Genomic DNA, 18,845 nt, shown 5'->3' with positions numbered 1-18,845 from the left:
CCATCCTGCCCTCTGTCCTCTTCCATCCTGTTGGGAGCAGACAGACTGCAACCCTGCTGCCTGGCAGATCCTTGTCTGGAGGCACATGGGTGTAGGAGTCAACAGCATGGACTTGAGTTTAGCTGGAGGGTGACTCCATTCCTGGGTGGCCACTCATCTAAGCTACCATATTCCTCAGTTTCCTGATCTGTAAGAGGAAGACAACGGTACCGATTTCATAAGACTGTTTTGAGAATTAAATGAGTTAATGACTATAAAACGGTGTGAGGCACAACGCTTGCCACCATCATTACTCCAGGTTGCAACAGCTGGTTTAGGGGCTATCTCCTCATTTAACTAGAAGCCCCTTGAGGGTCAGAATGGTCTGCTCCATACATTACCCCAGGATACTCAGGACATAATACATTATCACTACTTAGAAATGTCTCTTGAATTTATACCCATTTAATAATCAGCCAAGTTTTTTCCTTCCAGGAATGCAGGTTATTAGTATCCGAGAGAAACTACAGTGAGTATGTATGAGGTGCCAGGTGGCGAACAGAGTAGAGGCCTCACAGTGAGGTGCAAGAAGCAGGACACTCCGACAAATCAAATGAACTTTCTGGGTCTTAGTTTCCCAGTTTGGAAAAAGAGAAGAATATATACTATTACAAGGTTGCTGCAAGGATTTTCATAAACCATGCTTAACACGGTGCCAAGGGCATAGTAAGTGCTGAGCAAACAGTAGCTGTTATTATCATCATTTTAAGAATTATTGTTGAAAAAGTGAACAGTGAATGCACTTACGTGTCTAGCCAAGGCCGGTAACCTCGCGCTGGTCAGCGCGGCGCTGGGCGGGAGCGCTGGGCGGGAGCGCTGGGCGGGAGCGCTGGGCGGGGCCTCCGAAGCCCCGCCCCTCCACGCACGCGTCGGGTCGCCGTGGCAACGCACTGCTAGGTCGCAGCCAGAGTGACGCGTAGCCGCTCGCTCCACGGCGCTCTCGGCCACACTCGGCATTAACAAGGGGCTTTGACGAGGGTGGCTTCGGCAGTGATGACGGACGAGGACTCTCAGACTACTGCCAGCGAGGCGCAAGCCCAGGATGAGAGCGAGCTGCCTGTTACCCAGCTGTGTGGGCTGGTGGAAGAGCTCAGGTACCAGCCTGTCGGCTTCTGGGGGCGGTTCCTCCTCAGCGTGTGGGCCCGGAGCGTGGTCCAGCACCGAATGCTCCTAGCCCGCATTGAACATTGAGGAAACTGAGACCCCCAAAGTGGGGAAGGCGCTTACCTTTGCTCTTTATTCCCGTGTTTCCACTGCCATGGCGCTATCAAGCCACTGATGGAGCCAAAAAAAGAAGGTGGTGCGAAGCGCAGAGGGTAATTGGTGAAGCCAGAGCTTCAGCCTGGTGGGTCTGTCTGGTGCCACACTGTGTGCTTAGCCGCTCCTCTACTGTGCGGCGGCAGCTTGGACCAGGTGACCTCTAAGCCCCTTTCCAATGCTAAGATTCTATGCTAAAATTAATGTGGCAGCAGATAGAAAGGAGGCTATTGAGATGTTTTTAGTATGAAACAACTTATATCTGAACCTGAGTATAAGCATGGAGGTGGACAGCAAAGAAGGACTAGCTCAATATTCTGTATTTTTAGCAGTCTGTTTTAGTATCTACTATAGCAAGTAAATTGGATGTCAAGATTCCATGATGTAGTTGAGGTTAATTGTACAACTTACTGGTCTCACACAGAATATCCTGGCCTGGCAGCTGAATAGGTGTTACTTCAATATATTTATAAATAGTTTAGGTCAGAATTGAGGTCTTATTGCTAAAATAGCTACAATCTTTTGAGTGCTTATTATGTGCCAAGTATTTTGCATATATTACCTTATAGAATGGCCCATAACCCTAGAAAGTTGGTGAGGAAACAGACACAAAAGTTAAGTCACTTTCCTACAGTCACACAACTAGTCAGTGGTAGTGCTAAGATTAAGACTCAGGTGTAACTCCCCAGCCTACATTGGGAACATGACATATGCTGAAAAAGAAAGATGCTTTGATATATTGGGCTTTTCTGTTGATCCTTTCCCACTAATCTTAAAATTCAGCCAAACAGAGTTTTCAGCTCAATAAACAGATATTCAGCTCAATAATGTATGCAAATATCAGAGCTGTTCTCTCTCATATATACATTTACATACATATGTGTGTATTATACACACTCATATTAGAGCATACATGTACGTTACATAAATTAAAAGGGTCATAATCTTGGCATATACAGAATAAGCTAGGTTTATTATCTCTAGTTGTTTAAAAACCATCTATTCAAAGCTTTTCCACCATTTATAATAGACTTCTAGTGGATGCTTCATCCATTGCGTGCTGGAAATGAAAGAGGCAAGAAATATAAACTAAAGGAAAAACCTCTGAAGATTGTGGATGTGTGTAATTTCAAGAATTCAGTAGTAATTCAGAAGGAAACTCACAAATGGGTTAGAAGATACTTGAAGAAGAAACTTGTAGCAATTTAAAATATATAGGCATGTCTCACTTTATTGCATTTTGCTTTACTGCACTTTGCAGATATTGTGTTTTTTACAAAATGAAGGTTTGTGGCATCCCTGCATTGAGCAAGTCTATTGATGCCGCTTTTTCCAACAGCATTTGCTCACTTCGTGTCTCTGTCACATTTTGGTAATTCTTGCAATATTTCAAACTTTTTCATTATTATTATATTTGCTATGGTGATTTGTGATCAGTGATTTTTGATGTTACTATTGCAAAACGATTATGACTCACTGAAGGCTCAGATGATGGTTAGCATTTTTTTAGCAATAAAGTTCTCAAAGTAAGGTATATATATATTTTTAGACATAATGCTATTGCACACTTAGTAGACTACAGTATAATATAAACATAACTTTATATGCACTGGAAAACCAAAAAATTTATATGACTCACTTTATTGCAATATGTGCTTTGTTGAGGTGGTCTGGAACTGAACCTGGAATATCCCTAAAGTATGCCTGTAATCCCAGTGCTCTGAATTTTGTGGCTCATTAGATGTATTTTAAAAATATATAGAATACTTAAATTGCATTTACTGTGTGCCAGACACTGACCCAAAGTCTTTGCATTTCTTATCACAACCCTCGATGATAGGTGCTGTTATTATTCCCATTTTACAGATGAGGAAAGTGAGGCACCAAGAGGTTAAATATCTTGCAAAAGGTCATACAAAGCTAGTAAGTGTTAAATACTAGTTATCTGGGGTTTAAACTCCTATTGGTGGAACTTACTTAGGCACCTTCTGTCTTGCAGCCACGGAAACTCTGCTCTCAAAACTGAGACAGAGATGTTTGAAAAATATTACAATAAATTGGAGCCCAGGGACCAGCAACCTTCACAATTATCAGAAATTAGAATGTCAGGAGCAGAAATTGCACAGGTACACAAGAGAGATCTAAGAATTCTTTTATTCTGTTTGTCCCTTTAGATGCAAGTGGTGTTTGTTGTCCATTTTTGGTATTCCCTCTTGGCCAAGTGGCATATGACTTTCTCACTGTTCTACTTTTGATTCTTCCTTCCCCTTCAAGGTTTCTCTTTCAAATGAGTATGAAGGGAATCAGGTTCAACTCACAGTGGATTGACCCTCACAGAATATCTTAGTTAATTTGAAATAACTCCCTTCATTCTGGGGACCCAAACGTGTACAAGGCCTGGCCAGCCACATACAGGAGTGAAGATGGGCCTGGTGTGGGCACTGGAGAGTTCCTCCCTCATCTAAAAGGGCCAGCCAGACAACCTGGTATTGCCAGAGCAGCTGATTTTTCAAGAGAAGCTGGAAATCTGGATTATTTTGGTAGAAACCTCTGGTTTTCAAATGTGGGTAATTAATTTCTTTTTAATTTAAAACTGTGTATAGGTCTATTTTTTTGAGGGCCAAACAATGTCATCTTCAGGTCCACACATTCCCTGGGCCACCTGCTTTTGCCCTTTGGCTTCAATGCCTAGGAAATCCAAAATTCTTGTCTTTTTGGTTTTTGCTGAACACCGTGGCCCCCGATGCAGTTTCTCTTCTGTGTTCAGTTTGGGCAGCACTGAGCTCCAGGTTTTCTCTGACACTGACTTGAGTGCTAGTCTATAGCAGGTTCATGGTTTTCCCACCCTCAAGACACTTTCCCTTATTTATTTTCAGTTCATTGTCAAGCATAGGCCTTTGAAGTATTTGGCACGGTGCCTTAGGTTGACTTGTGAAATGAACATCACCTCAGGCCTAATATCCAGAATCCTTTCACATTGAATTGGTTCTCTCTGGATGTCATTCAGAGCGATTTCTAGCAGGCCTGAGTGGTCGTTTCGATGCCCACCTTAGGCTGCTTTATTGCCAATTCCTATTTGACAATGGCTTTGTTTTTCTTGTGTTACAGTTACGAGGCAGGCGTAGATCCAAATCCCGCGTAAGTCTGGAACGTGTAACAGGCCTCAGCGTGGACCAAAAATTGAAGCTTGTGCAAAAAGAGCTGGACGACACAAAGAGTGAAATAAGGCACATAAGGGCAAATGCCGAGAGGGACCTGCAGCATCACGAGGTATACCTTCCTATAGGCTGTCCTCCCTGGGCTCCCCGTTTCCACCTCAGCAAGAAGTACCTATAGTATGTTCATACAACTGTTGGTGCTTTGAGAGAAACACAAGTAGGGTAAGATAAATTGAGGACCTACCTTTAAGGAACTTACCACCTGCTTGAGGAGATATCAAATTTTAAACTCTTTAAGATGAAAAATTTCAAAATACACAAATGTAGAGAAGCTAGCACAGTGAACCCTTATGTATTCAACACCCACACGTAACAGTCATAAATGCATGGCCACTCTTGTTCCCTCCATATCCCTACCAACTTCCCCCTCGTAATAGGCCACTGGGCTATTATGAAGTGAATCTTAAACATATATTTATCTGTAAATATTTCAATATATGTCTCTAAGATATGGATTCTTTTAAAAAAAACCCCATAACCATAATTACCATAAATGCCCTTAAAATTTATAATAATTTCTTAATAATAAAATGGGCTGGAGGTTTAAGTCAGTGAGTTGGGTGAAAAATCCCTTGTCACCCTCCATATGAAGCATCCATGACCATGGTTCATGTCTTGTTGGAGGCCACTGCAATCAGTTTTCCTCCAGAGAAGAAACATCGCTGTTAACTTCATTGCCCATGGGATGAAGTTGTTGGCTTGCATTTGGTAGCCATGTTGTATGAAAAATAGATATTTCTGTTCTATTTCTAACTTTTTCCATTTCTAAATGGAGGCACGCACAGAATCACTCTCATTTCCTTGAAAGAGATGGATCAGTGGACTCATGTCTCCATTGATAGAATCATCTGTACTGCATAAACCTATCCTTCTTTCCCTCTCTCCCTCTCTCCCTCCCTCCTGCCCTTTCCCCTCTCTTCTTCTTTCTCTTTCCAAACATGCATCGTTGAATTCTAACATGTTAAAGGAGGTCAGGATGTGGTAGCTTTGTCCTGCCATGCTAGACTGTGTGATTAAACATCACGATGTGGGCTAGAGTGGTCAAAGAAGACTGTGTTGAGGAGGTGGGGCTGGACATAGGACTTGGCATGGCCTTGAAGAATGGTGGCATTTGTTTAAGGAATAGGAAGACAAGGGCACCCTAGGTAAGGTGAATGACATGAACAAGGAAGTGGAGGTAGGAATGAACATGGCAAGTTAGGACCTTGAGGAGGCTGGTGTGATTAGAGAAGAGGGTGCTTTGGGGGCTATGATAGGAAATCAGGTCGAGTAGGGCTGTGAGACCTTGAAAGCCAAGCAGAGGGGCTTCTCTCTGATGTCTTAGAAATCAGGACCCCAGTGAGGATAACTGAGCAGAAGAGCGATGCATAGGAAGTAGCATTTAATGTGGATGGATGTTCTGGCCTGTGAAGATGATGGGAAGGGAGGAGGCTGGGGCCAGACGCCAGCCGGAGAAGGAAGATGCTTTTGCTTCTTGGTGCCCAGTGAAAAAGCCTGAACAAAGATGATTTGCTCTGCAGCTACTCATTTCATTCTTTAAAATAATGTATGTGTGTTTGTGTTTTCTTATTTAAAGACAATCTCTGTTGTAGCAAAATTTAAACATACAGGTAAGCTAAAAGAGGAACATTTGAAAACATCCACAGTCTTACCACCTAAGACTTGTATTTGGCTCTTGTATTTTTCTCCTAGAATTTATATTATTTTCTATGTGTGTATGAATTTCTTTATAAAAAGGTATCATATTATTTTATAAACCATACTTTTCACTTAATAATATCTTTCCATATCAATACATAGATTCATTTATAGCATCTTTTTTAAAATTACAGAGTGCTTCTTTGCCTCCCCACTAATCCATCTTTCCAGATATGACTGTGGTTAATGTTTTGGCATATAGCCTTCCAGATATTTTATATATATATGGTATTATATTAATGTTATAATTTTTAATGGATAAATAATGTTTCAGATATGGAAATACATATTTCTGGAGATACTCAAGGCCCTGTTTTTTTTGTTTTTTGTTTTTTTAAATCTACCCTCATCACCTCTTTTTTTTTTTTTTTTTTAATTTATTTATGTTTGGCTGCGTTGGGTCTTCGTTGCTGCTCGTGGGCTTTCTCTAGTTGCGGTGAGCGGGAGCTACTCTTCGTTGTGGTGCGTGGGCTTCTCATTGCAGTGGCTTCTCCTGTTGCGGAGCATGGGCTCTAGGTGTGCGGGCTTCAGTAGTTGTGGCACGAGGGCTCAGTAGTTGTGGCTCGCAGGCTCTAGAGCCCAGGCTCAGTAGTTGTGGCACATGGGCTTAGTCGCTCCGCGGCATGTGGGATCTTCCCGAGCCAGGGCTCGAACCCATGTCCCCTGCATTGTCAGGCAGATTCTTAACCACTGCACCAGCAGGGAAGTCCCAAGGCCCTGTTTTTGTTTGTTCTTCCCCTTTATATCGAGACTATAACTTTTTTGAGGCATGCTTTTAAATAATAATATTCGTATTGTCCAATTTGTATCTTAAGGATATATTTCTAAGACTAAGAAGAAACGTTATGCATTGGGACACAAATAGGTCACCCAATATGTGTAGGTTTCCTTAGACGGCTATATCCTTGAGAAATTTTGTAAACTGTTCTCTCTTTGTGCTGGCTCCCCCAGGCTATCATTGAGGAAGCTGAAATTCGGTGGACCGAAGTTCAGAGAGAAGTGCATGAGTTTGAAAAAGATATTCTAAAGACCATATCCAAGAAGAAAGGGAGTATTTTGGCCACTCAGAAAGTGATGAAGTACATTGAGGACATGAACCGCCGGAGGGTGAGTGGGCAGGAGGTTAGAGCTTAGAAGGGGAAATAGATTCATAGAACGATGACACAGAAGTGGCCCACGTGAGGCAGCCCCACTCCATTTGGTCCACTGTAAACGCTGCCCACATATGCAGATTTTTTGTGTCCCTCACAGCATGTGTGTCTTAAAATGCAAGTTTATCAAGTCTAAAATCAGTCAGGCAGGATGAATATTCATAGTATCTCAGACCGTATGTAAGTCCCCTACATAGGAACCTTCAAGTTGCGACCTGTCAAAGATGTGAACGTGCGTTATAAACCTACAGTACAGTACTATACAGCTGATTGTGTTGGTTGGGTACCTAGGCTAACTTTGTTGGACGTACAAGCAGATTGGACTTACGACCACGCTCTCGGAATGGAACTCGTTCGTATGTAGGCGACTTACTGTATTTTGCTGTTTGTTTCAAGATCTGATGTTATCTTGAGAAAGGTGTGAGTCTATCTAGTCAGGTGACTACATGGCATGCGACAAGTAAATCTTAATTTCTTTGAGTTCCATTATTGTAAGAATGAGACATAAAATGCTCCTTCTTTTCCAAAGGTTTTGTAGCATATCAAACTTTGGATCCTGGAGATAGGTAGAGTCACTAACTGTAACATGCTATATGTAATAAAAATTATGTAAATTACCAAGAGAATAATAGACCAAAGAATCATAAATCATTTTGTCAGTAAAGGCCCCTATACCTAAAGATATACCCAAGTTATCTTGAATTTAAAATCAATAGAAAATTTGTATGGAGCAGACCCAGTTTCCTCTGCTTTTTGGTCATGAGTAAAATACCATAGCAACACCAGGTTGAGTAGCCATAAAAGACTTAAAAAAAGGTGACTGAATGTTAGGGCTCAAGGTTTAGTTTTGCAGCCCCAGACCTGCCAACTTTTCAAGCCAACAGGGAAGAAGAAGAGCAATGGATTAAAATTTGCTTTTATTTTTCAGGATAATATGAAGGATAAATTATGTTTGAAAAATGCCTCTCTCAAAGTCCAGAGGAAAAAGATGCTTTTACAATTGAGGCAGGTATGTGGCTTTGTCTTTCTTTTTTTTAAGGTTACTGTGGTGGGTAGAACAACGTCTTCCCAAAGATGTCCACGTCCTAATTCCTGGAGTCTGTGAGTATGTTACCTTACGTGGCATAAAGATGGTGCAGGTGTGATTAAGTCAAGGATCTTGAGATGGGGAGTTTATTGTAGATTATCTGAGTGGGTCCAATGTAATCACAAGGGTCCTGATGAGAGGGAGGCAGGAGAATGAGAGTCAGAGAAGATTTGGTAATGGAAGCAGAGGTCAGAGTGATGCACTTTTAAGACAGAGGAAGGGATTGTGAACAAAGGATGCAGGCTACCTGCAGAAGCTGGAAAGGGCAAGGAAACAGATTCCCCTCTTGAGCCTCCAGAAGAAATGCAGCCCTGCCAACACCTTGATTTTAGTCCAAAGAACCATTTCAGACTTCTGACCTCATGAGCTATAAGATAATACATTTATGTTGTTTTAAACCCTTGAATTTGTGGTCATTTGTTACAGCAGCAACAGGAAATTAATACAGTTTCTGTGCTGGCAAATCTGTAGATGGAGTTGGCTTGAATTTAAAAGACCCTCATGACATACTTATTGACCCTTTTGGGGAATGTGGCCGGGTGGCACAGTTAGTAGTATGCCTTGGTAAGTCTTTGAACAGCTGACCTTAAAGGCTCCTGATTAAAGGCGGTAAGGCAGACATGGCACAGGGCCTCTAGAAAGTGGTTACATAGCTCCATCCTCTTTTAGCTCAATATTTTTGTTATTAATTCATTATATGGGTGCTGATGGCATGTGCATCAGAGGTGGCCACTGTCAGTGACACAGAGTTGGGCAGGAGAATTAAGATGTCTGGGAGTTACTGCTTGATTGACTTGGGATCCCAAAGGCTCAACAGGCTGGGACAACTTTAACACACGAGGTGACTAAGGACAAACGTAAGGTCCTCCACTTTGATCCTCCCAAATATCTGCACAGGTGCTGGGTGGCTTAGTCATGGAGAAGCTGATAAAGTCCGCTCAGCTGGGGGCAGTGCTGCAGCCTAGGCTGCACTCCACAGTGCCCTCCAGAAAAGAGTGGTCTCACTGCACTCTGTTCTGAGTAGCCCACCTGGAGCACTGTGTCTCAGGGAGAGTGCCACACGTGAAAGAATCTGTAAACTAGAGTCCACGTAGGAGAGGGAATGGAGAGCAAGGGGAGAGAAAACACGTCAAAGGACCTGCAACTGATGGGGCCAAGGAGGAGGAGCCCACAAGAGCCATGGCTGCTGTCTCCGAGTGCTCTGGTCGCTGCGGGGAAGAGAACATACTGCTTGGGAGGGCCCCCAGGGTGGAGCTGGCTTGGGGTGAAAGTGTCAGCCAAGGAGAGTTGAGTTCAGCGTAAGAAAGAACGTGGCCCCAGCTGAGCTGCCTCCTGATACTGAGTTCCTAGTTCTCTGGACTTCATGCAAGCTCAGGCATCCTGAAGCGTGAGAGGGGAAGCAGATGGATGACCTTTAACCTGAAAGCCATTGCTACACAGAGATGACACTGATGTGGTCCTGCCCTCGCAGGCTCGCAGGCTAGCAGGGAGTGGTGATGGTGAGAAAAGGCATGGATGCATAACTGCCATACAGAGGAAGCAGTGGCAGGGACCAGGAGCCGCAGCCTCAGGAGGCTGCATGGAGGGAGGGGTTGCCCTCTGGTGTGGAAGATGGGCTGGGAGCATTTGAGCTAGAGGGTGGGTCAGTTGGGGCTTAAGGAAATTGTTCTGTTGTTTCGGGGGAAAGGGAAGAAGATGCCTTCTAGGAGGTAGTACAGCATGAGTAGCACATGAGGATGGGGAACAGACCTGAGTTTGGCTCTTGTGTACCACAAATGTAAGATGGCACAGACCTGGTGGGGCAGGTAAGGTGGGACCAGGGCTGGGGAGTGAACCCAGTGCACTGATACACCCCCCATGCAGAAATGTCATGGGATCAAAGGAAGGACGTTTATGGGCTGCTTGTCCTGGGTTTTCCAGGTTAAAAACAACTTTTAAATGGCCTTTCTTCCTACACAGCCCTGTTTAGGCACCACTTCCTGGGGAAAGCCTCCCTGACCCAGCCTTCCATTCTCTTCTGGGCTGGCTGAGGGGCTTCTGTTTGCCCTCTGCCCCTGTGTGTCCCACTACACCACGCTATGACCTGTCTGTGAACTGTCATTGAGTATGGGAGTATCATATTTACTCAGATCTCTATCCCTGGACCTAACACCATGCCTGGCACCAAGCAGATCCCCAATCCAAGTTTGTTGAATGACTGAATGATGACTGACTTCCAAAAGCTCACTAGGAATTGCAAGGTGCGAGCCATACATTCAGAAGTCACAACCTCACATCGTTTCCTCTCTCTGAGCTGTAGAAGGAAGAGGTGGGAGAGGCTCTCCACGATGTTGACTTTCAGCAGCTGAAGATCGAGAATGCTCAGTTTTTAAAGACAATTGAAGCAAGGAATCAAGAACTGATCCAGCTGAAGCTGGTATCCAGAAACACCCTGCGGATCCTTAACGCGTACAAAGTAAGGTCCGCGCTGGTCCTCGGGGCTTCCTGTGCCTACCTTTCCAGCCACAGAGAGGTACTAGGGCACCACTGTGGTTTCACTGAGAGCCTAGGCGTCCTTCATTCCCCTGTTGCTCTTTGATTTCTCCCGACGAAGCCATGTCTCCTAAAATACTCCGGATGTCCCCACAATCCTGGCTGCGCATTAGAACCATCCAAGGAGCCTTTTGTTTATTTAAAGGTTAGACAGACTCTCTAGTCCAACCCTGACCAATTGAATTAGGGGGTGAGGGCCATGCATCTTTTTTTTTTTCCTTAACTCCCAGATGATTTTTATGCACAGTGAGTTTTGATAACCAGCCACATTTAGGGCCCTGTTTAATTTAGTGTGTGAAAGCACTTCCTTGCTTAAAACCCTGCAAAGGAAATCATCTTAGCTATAAAGCAGAAATCTACTAAATAATTCCTCATCCACACAGAACCCTTTTTGTAGAGAAAGAGGCACTATTGATAATTAAGCAGAAACTGTGGGTATGAGCATGGCCTGTCCTCGGCAGACCAGGCTGCCTGGTGACCGTGCTGGCAGCTGTCTGATGCAATAGCTAACTGTGGGCCCGTGTATCCTGCCCACTGGTCTGGGAGCTAAGGATGGTTTTTACAGAAGAACATTTGCAACTGATTTGATAGAGGACACTCCCTTTGAAACCCAATTAAGCAAAATTGATTTCTCCCTGAGAAATTTCATTCTCCTCAATAGTAGACCTGCATTCCAAAATATTATACTTGATTATTTTATTTTGAATTTTATCAATAAAACATTTGTGGAAATTTGTTTTCTCTCTTGTTAGTGTAGGTAATTACACAACATGCTCAATTTTGCCCCTTGGCCTGCAAAGCCTAAAATATTTACTATCTGGCCTTTTACAGAGCAAGGTTGCTGACCCCTGGCCTAGTGTCTAGGTGGCAAGAGCGGCCACGGGCTTAGGTAGCTCATAGGTAAGCTTCATTTGGCCCACACAGTGTCATTTAAAAATGTGAATTCGAATGTGTTTAGACTAGGTTTATGTTTGTCCAGCATTTTCCTTTTACAAATGAAAAACCAAAGGCCGAAAGAGGCAGAGTAGTTGCTGGATTCAAGCAACATGTTTGTGACTGAGCTTGGACTCCTAGTCCAGTGCGTGTCCCACCTCACCCAACTGCCTTCCCCTGGCATAACGTGTGTACACAAGGCCATGCTCACATTCTGAAATTCATGTGTCCAACTGGAGAGCCTCGAGGTACGTGGTATGTACCTCGAGGTACATTGGACCTTGATCTTATTCTGAGAAATCAACTGAGTGGCACAGGGCCAGTCTGGTCTTGTGGGGGAAAGCTAGGGCTTTGGAGTGGAGCTACTGGTTTATAAAATGCAACAGCTAGGTCCAGGGCTTGCGCTGCTTAGGACATCTAAATGCACAGTGCCTGTTGATTGTGACACCCAAGCAGCGGCAACACAGGCCACGGTGGGCAGAATGGGAGCCATTCCGGTCAGAATCCCAGGGGCCAGCATGCCTGTAGGCCTGTTTAGAATAATAGCAAGCAGATGGTGGAGCTGGGACGAGATGCCTGCTGGAGTCCTAAGGTGACACAGCGAGGGGCTGAGAGAGAAGCAGGCTCACTTTTCCGTGTCTCAGTTCTCAGGCCTCCTGGGGGAAACGGGGCCCAACAACTGTGGGTTGTAGAGTCCGGCCTCACCTGGGTTTGAATGGGGACTCTACTGGGGACTATGGGTCGATGCGTCGCCTCTCAGAAGCAAGTTTTTGTGACTTACCACCAGGACAGACCTCTGGCTGGTCTGTGATGTGTCCCTGGCACTGAGGACAGGGCCTGGCCAAAGCAGGTGCTCAGCATGTATTGTCAAAAACTGCTAAAAATTCAGGTGTATGTTTAGGGGATGGAAGGGTGGCAGGAGGGATCACTTTCATATAAATGTCAAACACCCAAGTATAAGACCTCATTAAAAATATATAGAATAATTTTCCTCTATTGCCAAATGTACTGAGTACTTACGGTATGCCAGGCACACGGCTAAGTGCTGAGGGTACAGCTGTGAAGGAGACAGACATGGTCTCTTCTCTTCTATGAGTTTTATGAGTGGGTCTCAGTCAACCCTTTTTCTCTGCTATGCCTTCAGGCCCTGCCTGATGGAGGCTGATAGAATATAAGCACGTGACTACAGCCTTGAGGTGTCGCTCTTAACTGACTGTAAACTAGTGATCCGTGTATAAACTAGTGATGCCTTGTGTTAGATAGAATTCCAAGATGTCCCCCAAGACTCCCCGCCCCCTGGTGTATTCACCCTGCGCAATGCCCAGGGCTCTGGATACGACGGATTCTGTTATTAGGTTCCATTCTGCTCTATGATTAGGTTAGATTAGAGGGCACCCTTGACCTTGAGATGAGGATATTATCCCAGTGGGTCTGACCTAATCACATGAGCCCTTTGAAAGTAGAGAGTTTTCTCTGGATGAGGAAGGCAGAGATTTGAAGCATGAAGGGGATTCTCTGGATGAAAACTTCTCCATTGCCGGCTCGAAGATAGAGGGACCACATGGAAGGGGTCTGAGGGCGGCCTCCAGGAGCCGAGGGCCACCTCCTGCTGACAGCCAGAAAGAAAATGGAGAGCTCGGTCTTACAACTTCAAGGAAATGCTTCCCACCAACAACCTGTGAGCTTGGCAAGGACCCCAGGTCCAGATAAGACCCAGCCCTGGCCCGCACGGTGGGTCGCTCCCTGGGCAGAGAATCCAGCCACACTGTGCTTGGACTTCTGATCTATAGAAACTGTGAGATAATAAATGTGTGTTACCTTAAGCCACAAAATTTGTGATAATTCGTTCCACAGCAACAGAAAGCTAACATGCCTTTTCAGAAGTAGCTGCCTCAATGACCATCATCCGGCTCAGGATCCCAAATTACTCCATTACACCTCCTTGAAGGCCCCGCCCCAGCAGAGCCAGGGGCTGCCTCGAGCTTCCGTTCTTTCCTGCCCTGTGTCTCTAACTGTCTCTCTAAGTTGTTGGGTGAATGACTGTTTTCCCTCTGCTCTCCTTTTCTCCCACCTGACTGGCTGGTGTGCAGTGAAGACCTGTCCTGCCTTCCCTTCCCCACAGCTGACCCCCTCTGCCTGGCCTCTTATCCACTTTTGCTTTCCTCAGAAGAGCAACTTCATGCGAGATGTGGAACAGGAAATGAGCCTTAAAGAAGGGATTGGAGAGGAGAGGAATGGGGAGGGAGGTGGCCCCAGGTGCTCTAAGTTCCCCCAGGCAGGTGGCTCCAGGCTTTTCTGCCAGGTCTAAGATTTGATACCTTCGGGCATTGCCCCAGTACCCTCCTTTCCCCGGCTCCTTTTGGACCCTCCTCTCCCAAGGCTCTTTCCTTAGCTTGAAACGTTCTTCCCACCCCTCTTACCTAGACATACTTGACTTCACCTCTCTTTTTCCAGCATCCCTTCCCACAGGGAAACCTTCGGGACCAGTGCCCATGCACTCTTGGTGCTTGGCACAGTTGCAGTTTGGCATTTCTTCTTGTACCTCCGTCAGGGCTGTGAGCCGGCCTCTTGGTGGCCGGGCCTAGGTTGTTTTGCCGACCAGTGCCTGGGTAGGTTCTCAGGGTTTGTTGGCCAGCCCCCTGGAGTCACTGGCTTCTGTCCCTCGGCCCCCTCCTCCTCAGCCAAGCACAGCACATCCCAACTCCCCCAGGTTGACTCTTCACCATTAGTAGATGGAGGTCCAAAGGGGGCAAACCTAAGAAGCAGGGGCCAGGGAGGAGCTGGTGAGGGGCAGCAGCAAAAGATGCAACAGGAAGCTGTGGAGCAGCTCCTGCAGAAACTCTCCAGCACCAGCATGCCCAGTCCTCATAGGCTTTGGAGACAGTGGTGGAGTCCATAGGCTGTGAAGTCACGCTGCCTGGGATCAAACCTGGCTCCCCCTCGTCTCTGTGACCCTGGGGAAGTTGTTTCACCTCCCTAAAAGTCAGCTCCCTCACCTGTACAGTGGGCTCACAGTAGCATCCACCTCTTCATCCAAGTGAGGTAGTGATGGCGGCCGTCTGCCGTGGGTTCTCCATGTGTTAGGCACTGTGCTCAACACTTTACCAGGTTTGTCTCCCTTAAGCCTTTCTACAACCCTACAAGGCAACTAGCCCTAGTTAAGAGAGGTTCTCTTAGTAAGTGGTGGGGTGGGATTTGGGCCCAGATGTATCTGGCTACCTTGCAGGTGAGGACAAGCCTCCCGAGGTCCTCTCCTCCCCTGCCACATAGACACCAGGATTCTGAAAATCTGGGCAGCCATGAGACGGGCAGGCCCAAGTTCCTGGTTGGTCCTTCTAGTCTCCTGCTTAATAAAGAGCCGTTTGTCTGTCTATCCTTCCTATAGTTCTAAGCAATCATCTTTGCTCAAGACTTGCTGTGTTGTTATATTTCAGAGCAAGCTACACCGAGCCATGGAAATGTCCGTCAATCTGGACAAAGAGTTCTTGTTGAGAAAAGAGTTACTCGAAAAAGTTGAAAAAGAAACCCTGCAAGTAGAGGAGGTAGGAGAGGGTAAAACATACTGTTTCTGGTGTTTTTCTCCTTCTGTCTGCAAGGGCTCGGGTCAGCGTTCACCACGATCTAGGCCACCTTGGTTTTTGTGTAGAAAAGCCTAGATAATAAAAACCAATATAGCTCTGGGCCATCAAATGAGAAAGTGGCCCCTGGAGGCTCCAGTCCATGGTGTTGCATTTTACTGCCGGGTTAGAATCTAGTGTCAGAAATCATGAAATCATCTAGAAACTACAGAGTCCAGATGACTCTCAAGAATTCCTTAAGTGACCCATAAGGTACCACATTCAAAGTGTAGTGTATTCAATCTGGCCAAAAAAATGTATGATGCATGTAATAATGTAACTGATATGAGAAAAAGAACACATGGCAAAATATAACTTTCTGTGTAAAGGAGAGAAAGCTCTTTAAACATGGAGCTCTCACTCGGTACGGCAGATGCTCAGATGGCAGACCTGTGACCTCTGTCCCAGGCCCACTCCAGGGCCTGTGGTCACCATGTGAAAATGTGTGGTGTCATCTGAGCTCCCGATATCTGCATTGGGATTGAGTGCTCTCATTATTTTGTTGAACACATAGAGTTGAATTTCCACCAGTTACACGCACCTAGGATATGACTTAAAGGAGACTTTGGGGGCAAGGTGACGGAAAATGAACCCTGGACTTGTATTCAGAAGGCCTGGTATCAGGTTTGTGTTGCCAGTCTCTAGCCTTGAGCAAGCCTTTGAATTAGACAGAACTGTTTCCACGTCTGTGAAAAAGACGTCACAGCCCTTGTTGCAGTAATCAGAAAGGACGATGCTTTGTCAACCTCTTAAAGCCATTATTTCAGTTATTACTATCATTGCCTTGAATGAGCCTGAAGTGTCCCCAGCAGCATGTGTGGCCCCAAACCTGCCTACAATGGCCAAAAAGCCACAGGATTACTACATCTGACTCAGTTTTGCCATGGCATCCACATCATATCTTTGAAGGAGAACCAGTACCCTTTGCAAAAAAGTCGGTCTCACTGCAGAGTGGCCGGTAACAAAGGTGAAGCAAAAGTCTGTGTGCTCTCTCCATGAAGAATTCCTGTGGTATTTCTTTGTTTGGGATGATATTTATTAGATTACAAGTAAAACATGAAATCAATTTTTAAAAGCCCAGCATTCACTACTTAGTATATTTTCATTTTCTTAACTTTTTAAAAAACAGCTCTGTTGGGATATAATTCATATATGAAATAATTTACCAATTTAAAGTGTACATTTGAGTGGTTTATAGTATATTCAGAGTTGTGTAACAATCAGCATAATTATTTTAGAACATTTTCGTCACCTCAGAAAGAAACCCCGGACCAATTAGAAATCCTCCATTTCACCTCACCTCATTCCCACCCTCCAGCCATAGGTGACTACTAATCAGCTTTCTGTCTCTGTGAATTTGCTATTTGTCAACCTTTCATATAAAAGGAATCATACAGTGTGACCCTTTAACTTTAATAATATTTTCAAGATTCATGTTATAGCATGTATCAGTACTTGTTTCTTTTTATGGCTGAATAATGTTTCCTTGCATGTACCACATTTTGTTTAATCCATTCATCAGTTTGATCGATAGTTGTGTTGTTTTTGTTTTTTGGCTATTTTGAATAATGCTGCTGTGAACATTCATGTACAAGTTTTTGTGTGATTATATGTTTTCTTTTCTCTTGGACATATAGCTAACAGTGGAACTGTGGGTTATATATATGGTACCTCTAGGTTTAACATTTACAGAACTGCCAAACTCTTTTGCAAAGTGGCCACACCATTTTACATTCCCATCAAAAATGTACATGTGTCACAAAGTTATTTATTTTATTTAATCCTTATAATAAACTTGAGGCAAGTAACATTTTTATCCCCATTTCATTGTATATATAACTTCAGACACAGAAATCTTAAGTTTACTTGTTCCAAGTCTCACCTCTGTTACGTGCAGATCAGCAATTCAAACCCAGGCTCAGACTCTTAGATCTTAACCACTTGATTTATTCACAGCCATGAAGCTGCTATCCTGCAGTCACACATGCATCCCTTCAACAATACTTATGTGCCAAGAATTGCTATGAATAAAATGATTAACATTAAAAAAATGTATGCATGTGACATTCACAGAAAGATAGACAAGATGAAAAGGCAGAAGGTTACATACCAGATGAAGGAACAAGATAGAACCCCAGAAAAACAACTAAATGAAATGGAGATAGGCAATCTTCCAGAAAAAGAACTCAGAATAATGATAGTGAAGATGATCCAGGACCTTGGAAAAAGAACAGAGGCAAAGAAAGAGAAGATGCAAGAAATGTTTAACGAAGATCTAGAAGAATTAAAGAACAAACAAACAGAGATGAACAATACAATAACTGAAATGAAAAATACACTAGAAGGAATCAGTAGCAGAATAACTGAGGCAGAAGAATGGATAAGTGACCTGGAAGACAGAGTGGTGGAATTCACTGCTGCAGAACAGAATAAAGAAAAAAGAATGAAAAGAAATGAAGACAGCCTAAGAGACCTCTGGGACAACATTAAATGCAACAACATTCGCATTATAGGGGTCCCAGAAGGAGAAGAGAGAGAGAAAGGACCCTAGAAAATATTTGAAGAGATTATAGTTGAAAACTTCCCTAACATCAGAAAGGAAATAGCCACCCAAGTCCAGGAAGAAGAGAGTCCCATACAGGATAAACCCAAGGAGAAACATGCCAAGACAAATAGAAATCAAATTGGCAAAAATTAAAGACAAAGAAAAATTATTGAAAGCAGTAAGGGAAAAATGACAAATAACATACAAGGGACCTCCCATAAGGTTAACAGCTGATTTCTCAGAAGAAACTCTACAAGCCAGAAGGGAGTGGCATGATATACTTAAAGAGAGGAAAGGGAAGAACGTACAAACCAGATTACTCTACCTGGCAAGGATCTCATTCAGATTCGATGGAGAAATCAAAAGCTTTACAGACAAGCAAAAGCTAAGAGAATTCATCCCCACCAAACCAGCTCTACAACAAATACTAAAGGAACTTCTCTAAGTGGGAAACACAAGAGAAGAAAAGGACCTACAAAAACAAACCCAAAACAATTAAGACAATGGTCATAGGAACATACATATTGATAATTACCCTAAATGTGAATGGATTAAATGCTCCAACCAAAAGACACAGGCTTGCTGAATGGATACAAAAACAAGACCCATATATATGCTGTCTACAAGAGACCCACTTCAGACCTAGGGACACATACAGACTGAAAGTGAGGGGATGGAAAAAGATATTCCATGCAAATGAAATCAAAAGAAAGCTGGAGTAGCAATACTCATATCAGATAAAATAGACTTTAAAATAAAGAATGTTAC

At 44.1% G+C, this 18,845-nt stretch overlaps 1 protein-coding gene across 3 annotated transcripts in view; it reads left to right on the top strand.

The window, feature by feature from the left end:
• The first annotated feature begins 933 nt into the window (after positions 1–933).
• The window catches only part of CCDC113 (coiled-coil domain containing 113), a 35,295-nt gene continuing 17,383 nt past the window's right edge, over positions 934–18,845 (top strand). For all 3 annotated transcript variants that reach the window (XR_007474285.1, XM_049703336.1, XM_004264946.4), the window contains exons 1-7: positions 934–1,133; positions 3,296–3,422; positions 4,405–4,566; positions 7,164–7,319; positions 8,292–8,372; positions 10,750–10,905; positions 15,350–15,457. Coding sequence is in view for 2 of the 3 variants with exons in the window: in XM_049703336.1 (XP_049559293.1) it covers positions 1,033–1,133; positions 3,296–3,422; positions 4,405–4,566; positions 7,164–7,319; positions 8,292–8,372; positions 10,750–10,905; positions 15,350–15,457 (891 nt within the window). In the remaining variant the exon portion in view is untranslated. The remainder of the gene's footprint in view (positions 1,134–3,295; positions 3,423–4,404; positions 4,567–7,163; positions 7,320–8,291; positions 8,373–10,749; positions 10,906–15,349; positions 15,458–18,845) is intronic.

Source organism: Orcinus orca, chromosome 20 (genome assembly GCF_937001465.1).
Source record: "Orcinus orca chromosome 20, mOrcOrc1.1, whole genome shotgun sequence".
NCBI lineage: Eukaryota > Metazoa > Chordata > Mammalia > Artiodactyla > Delphinidae > Orcinus > Orcinus orca.
This window is presented reverse-complemented; position numbering and strand designations above follow the sequence as displayed.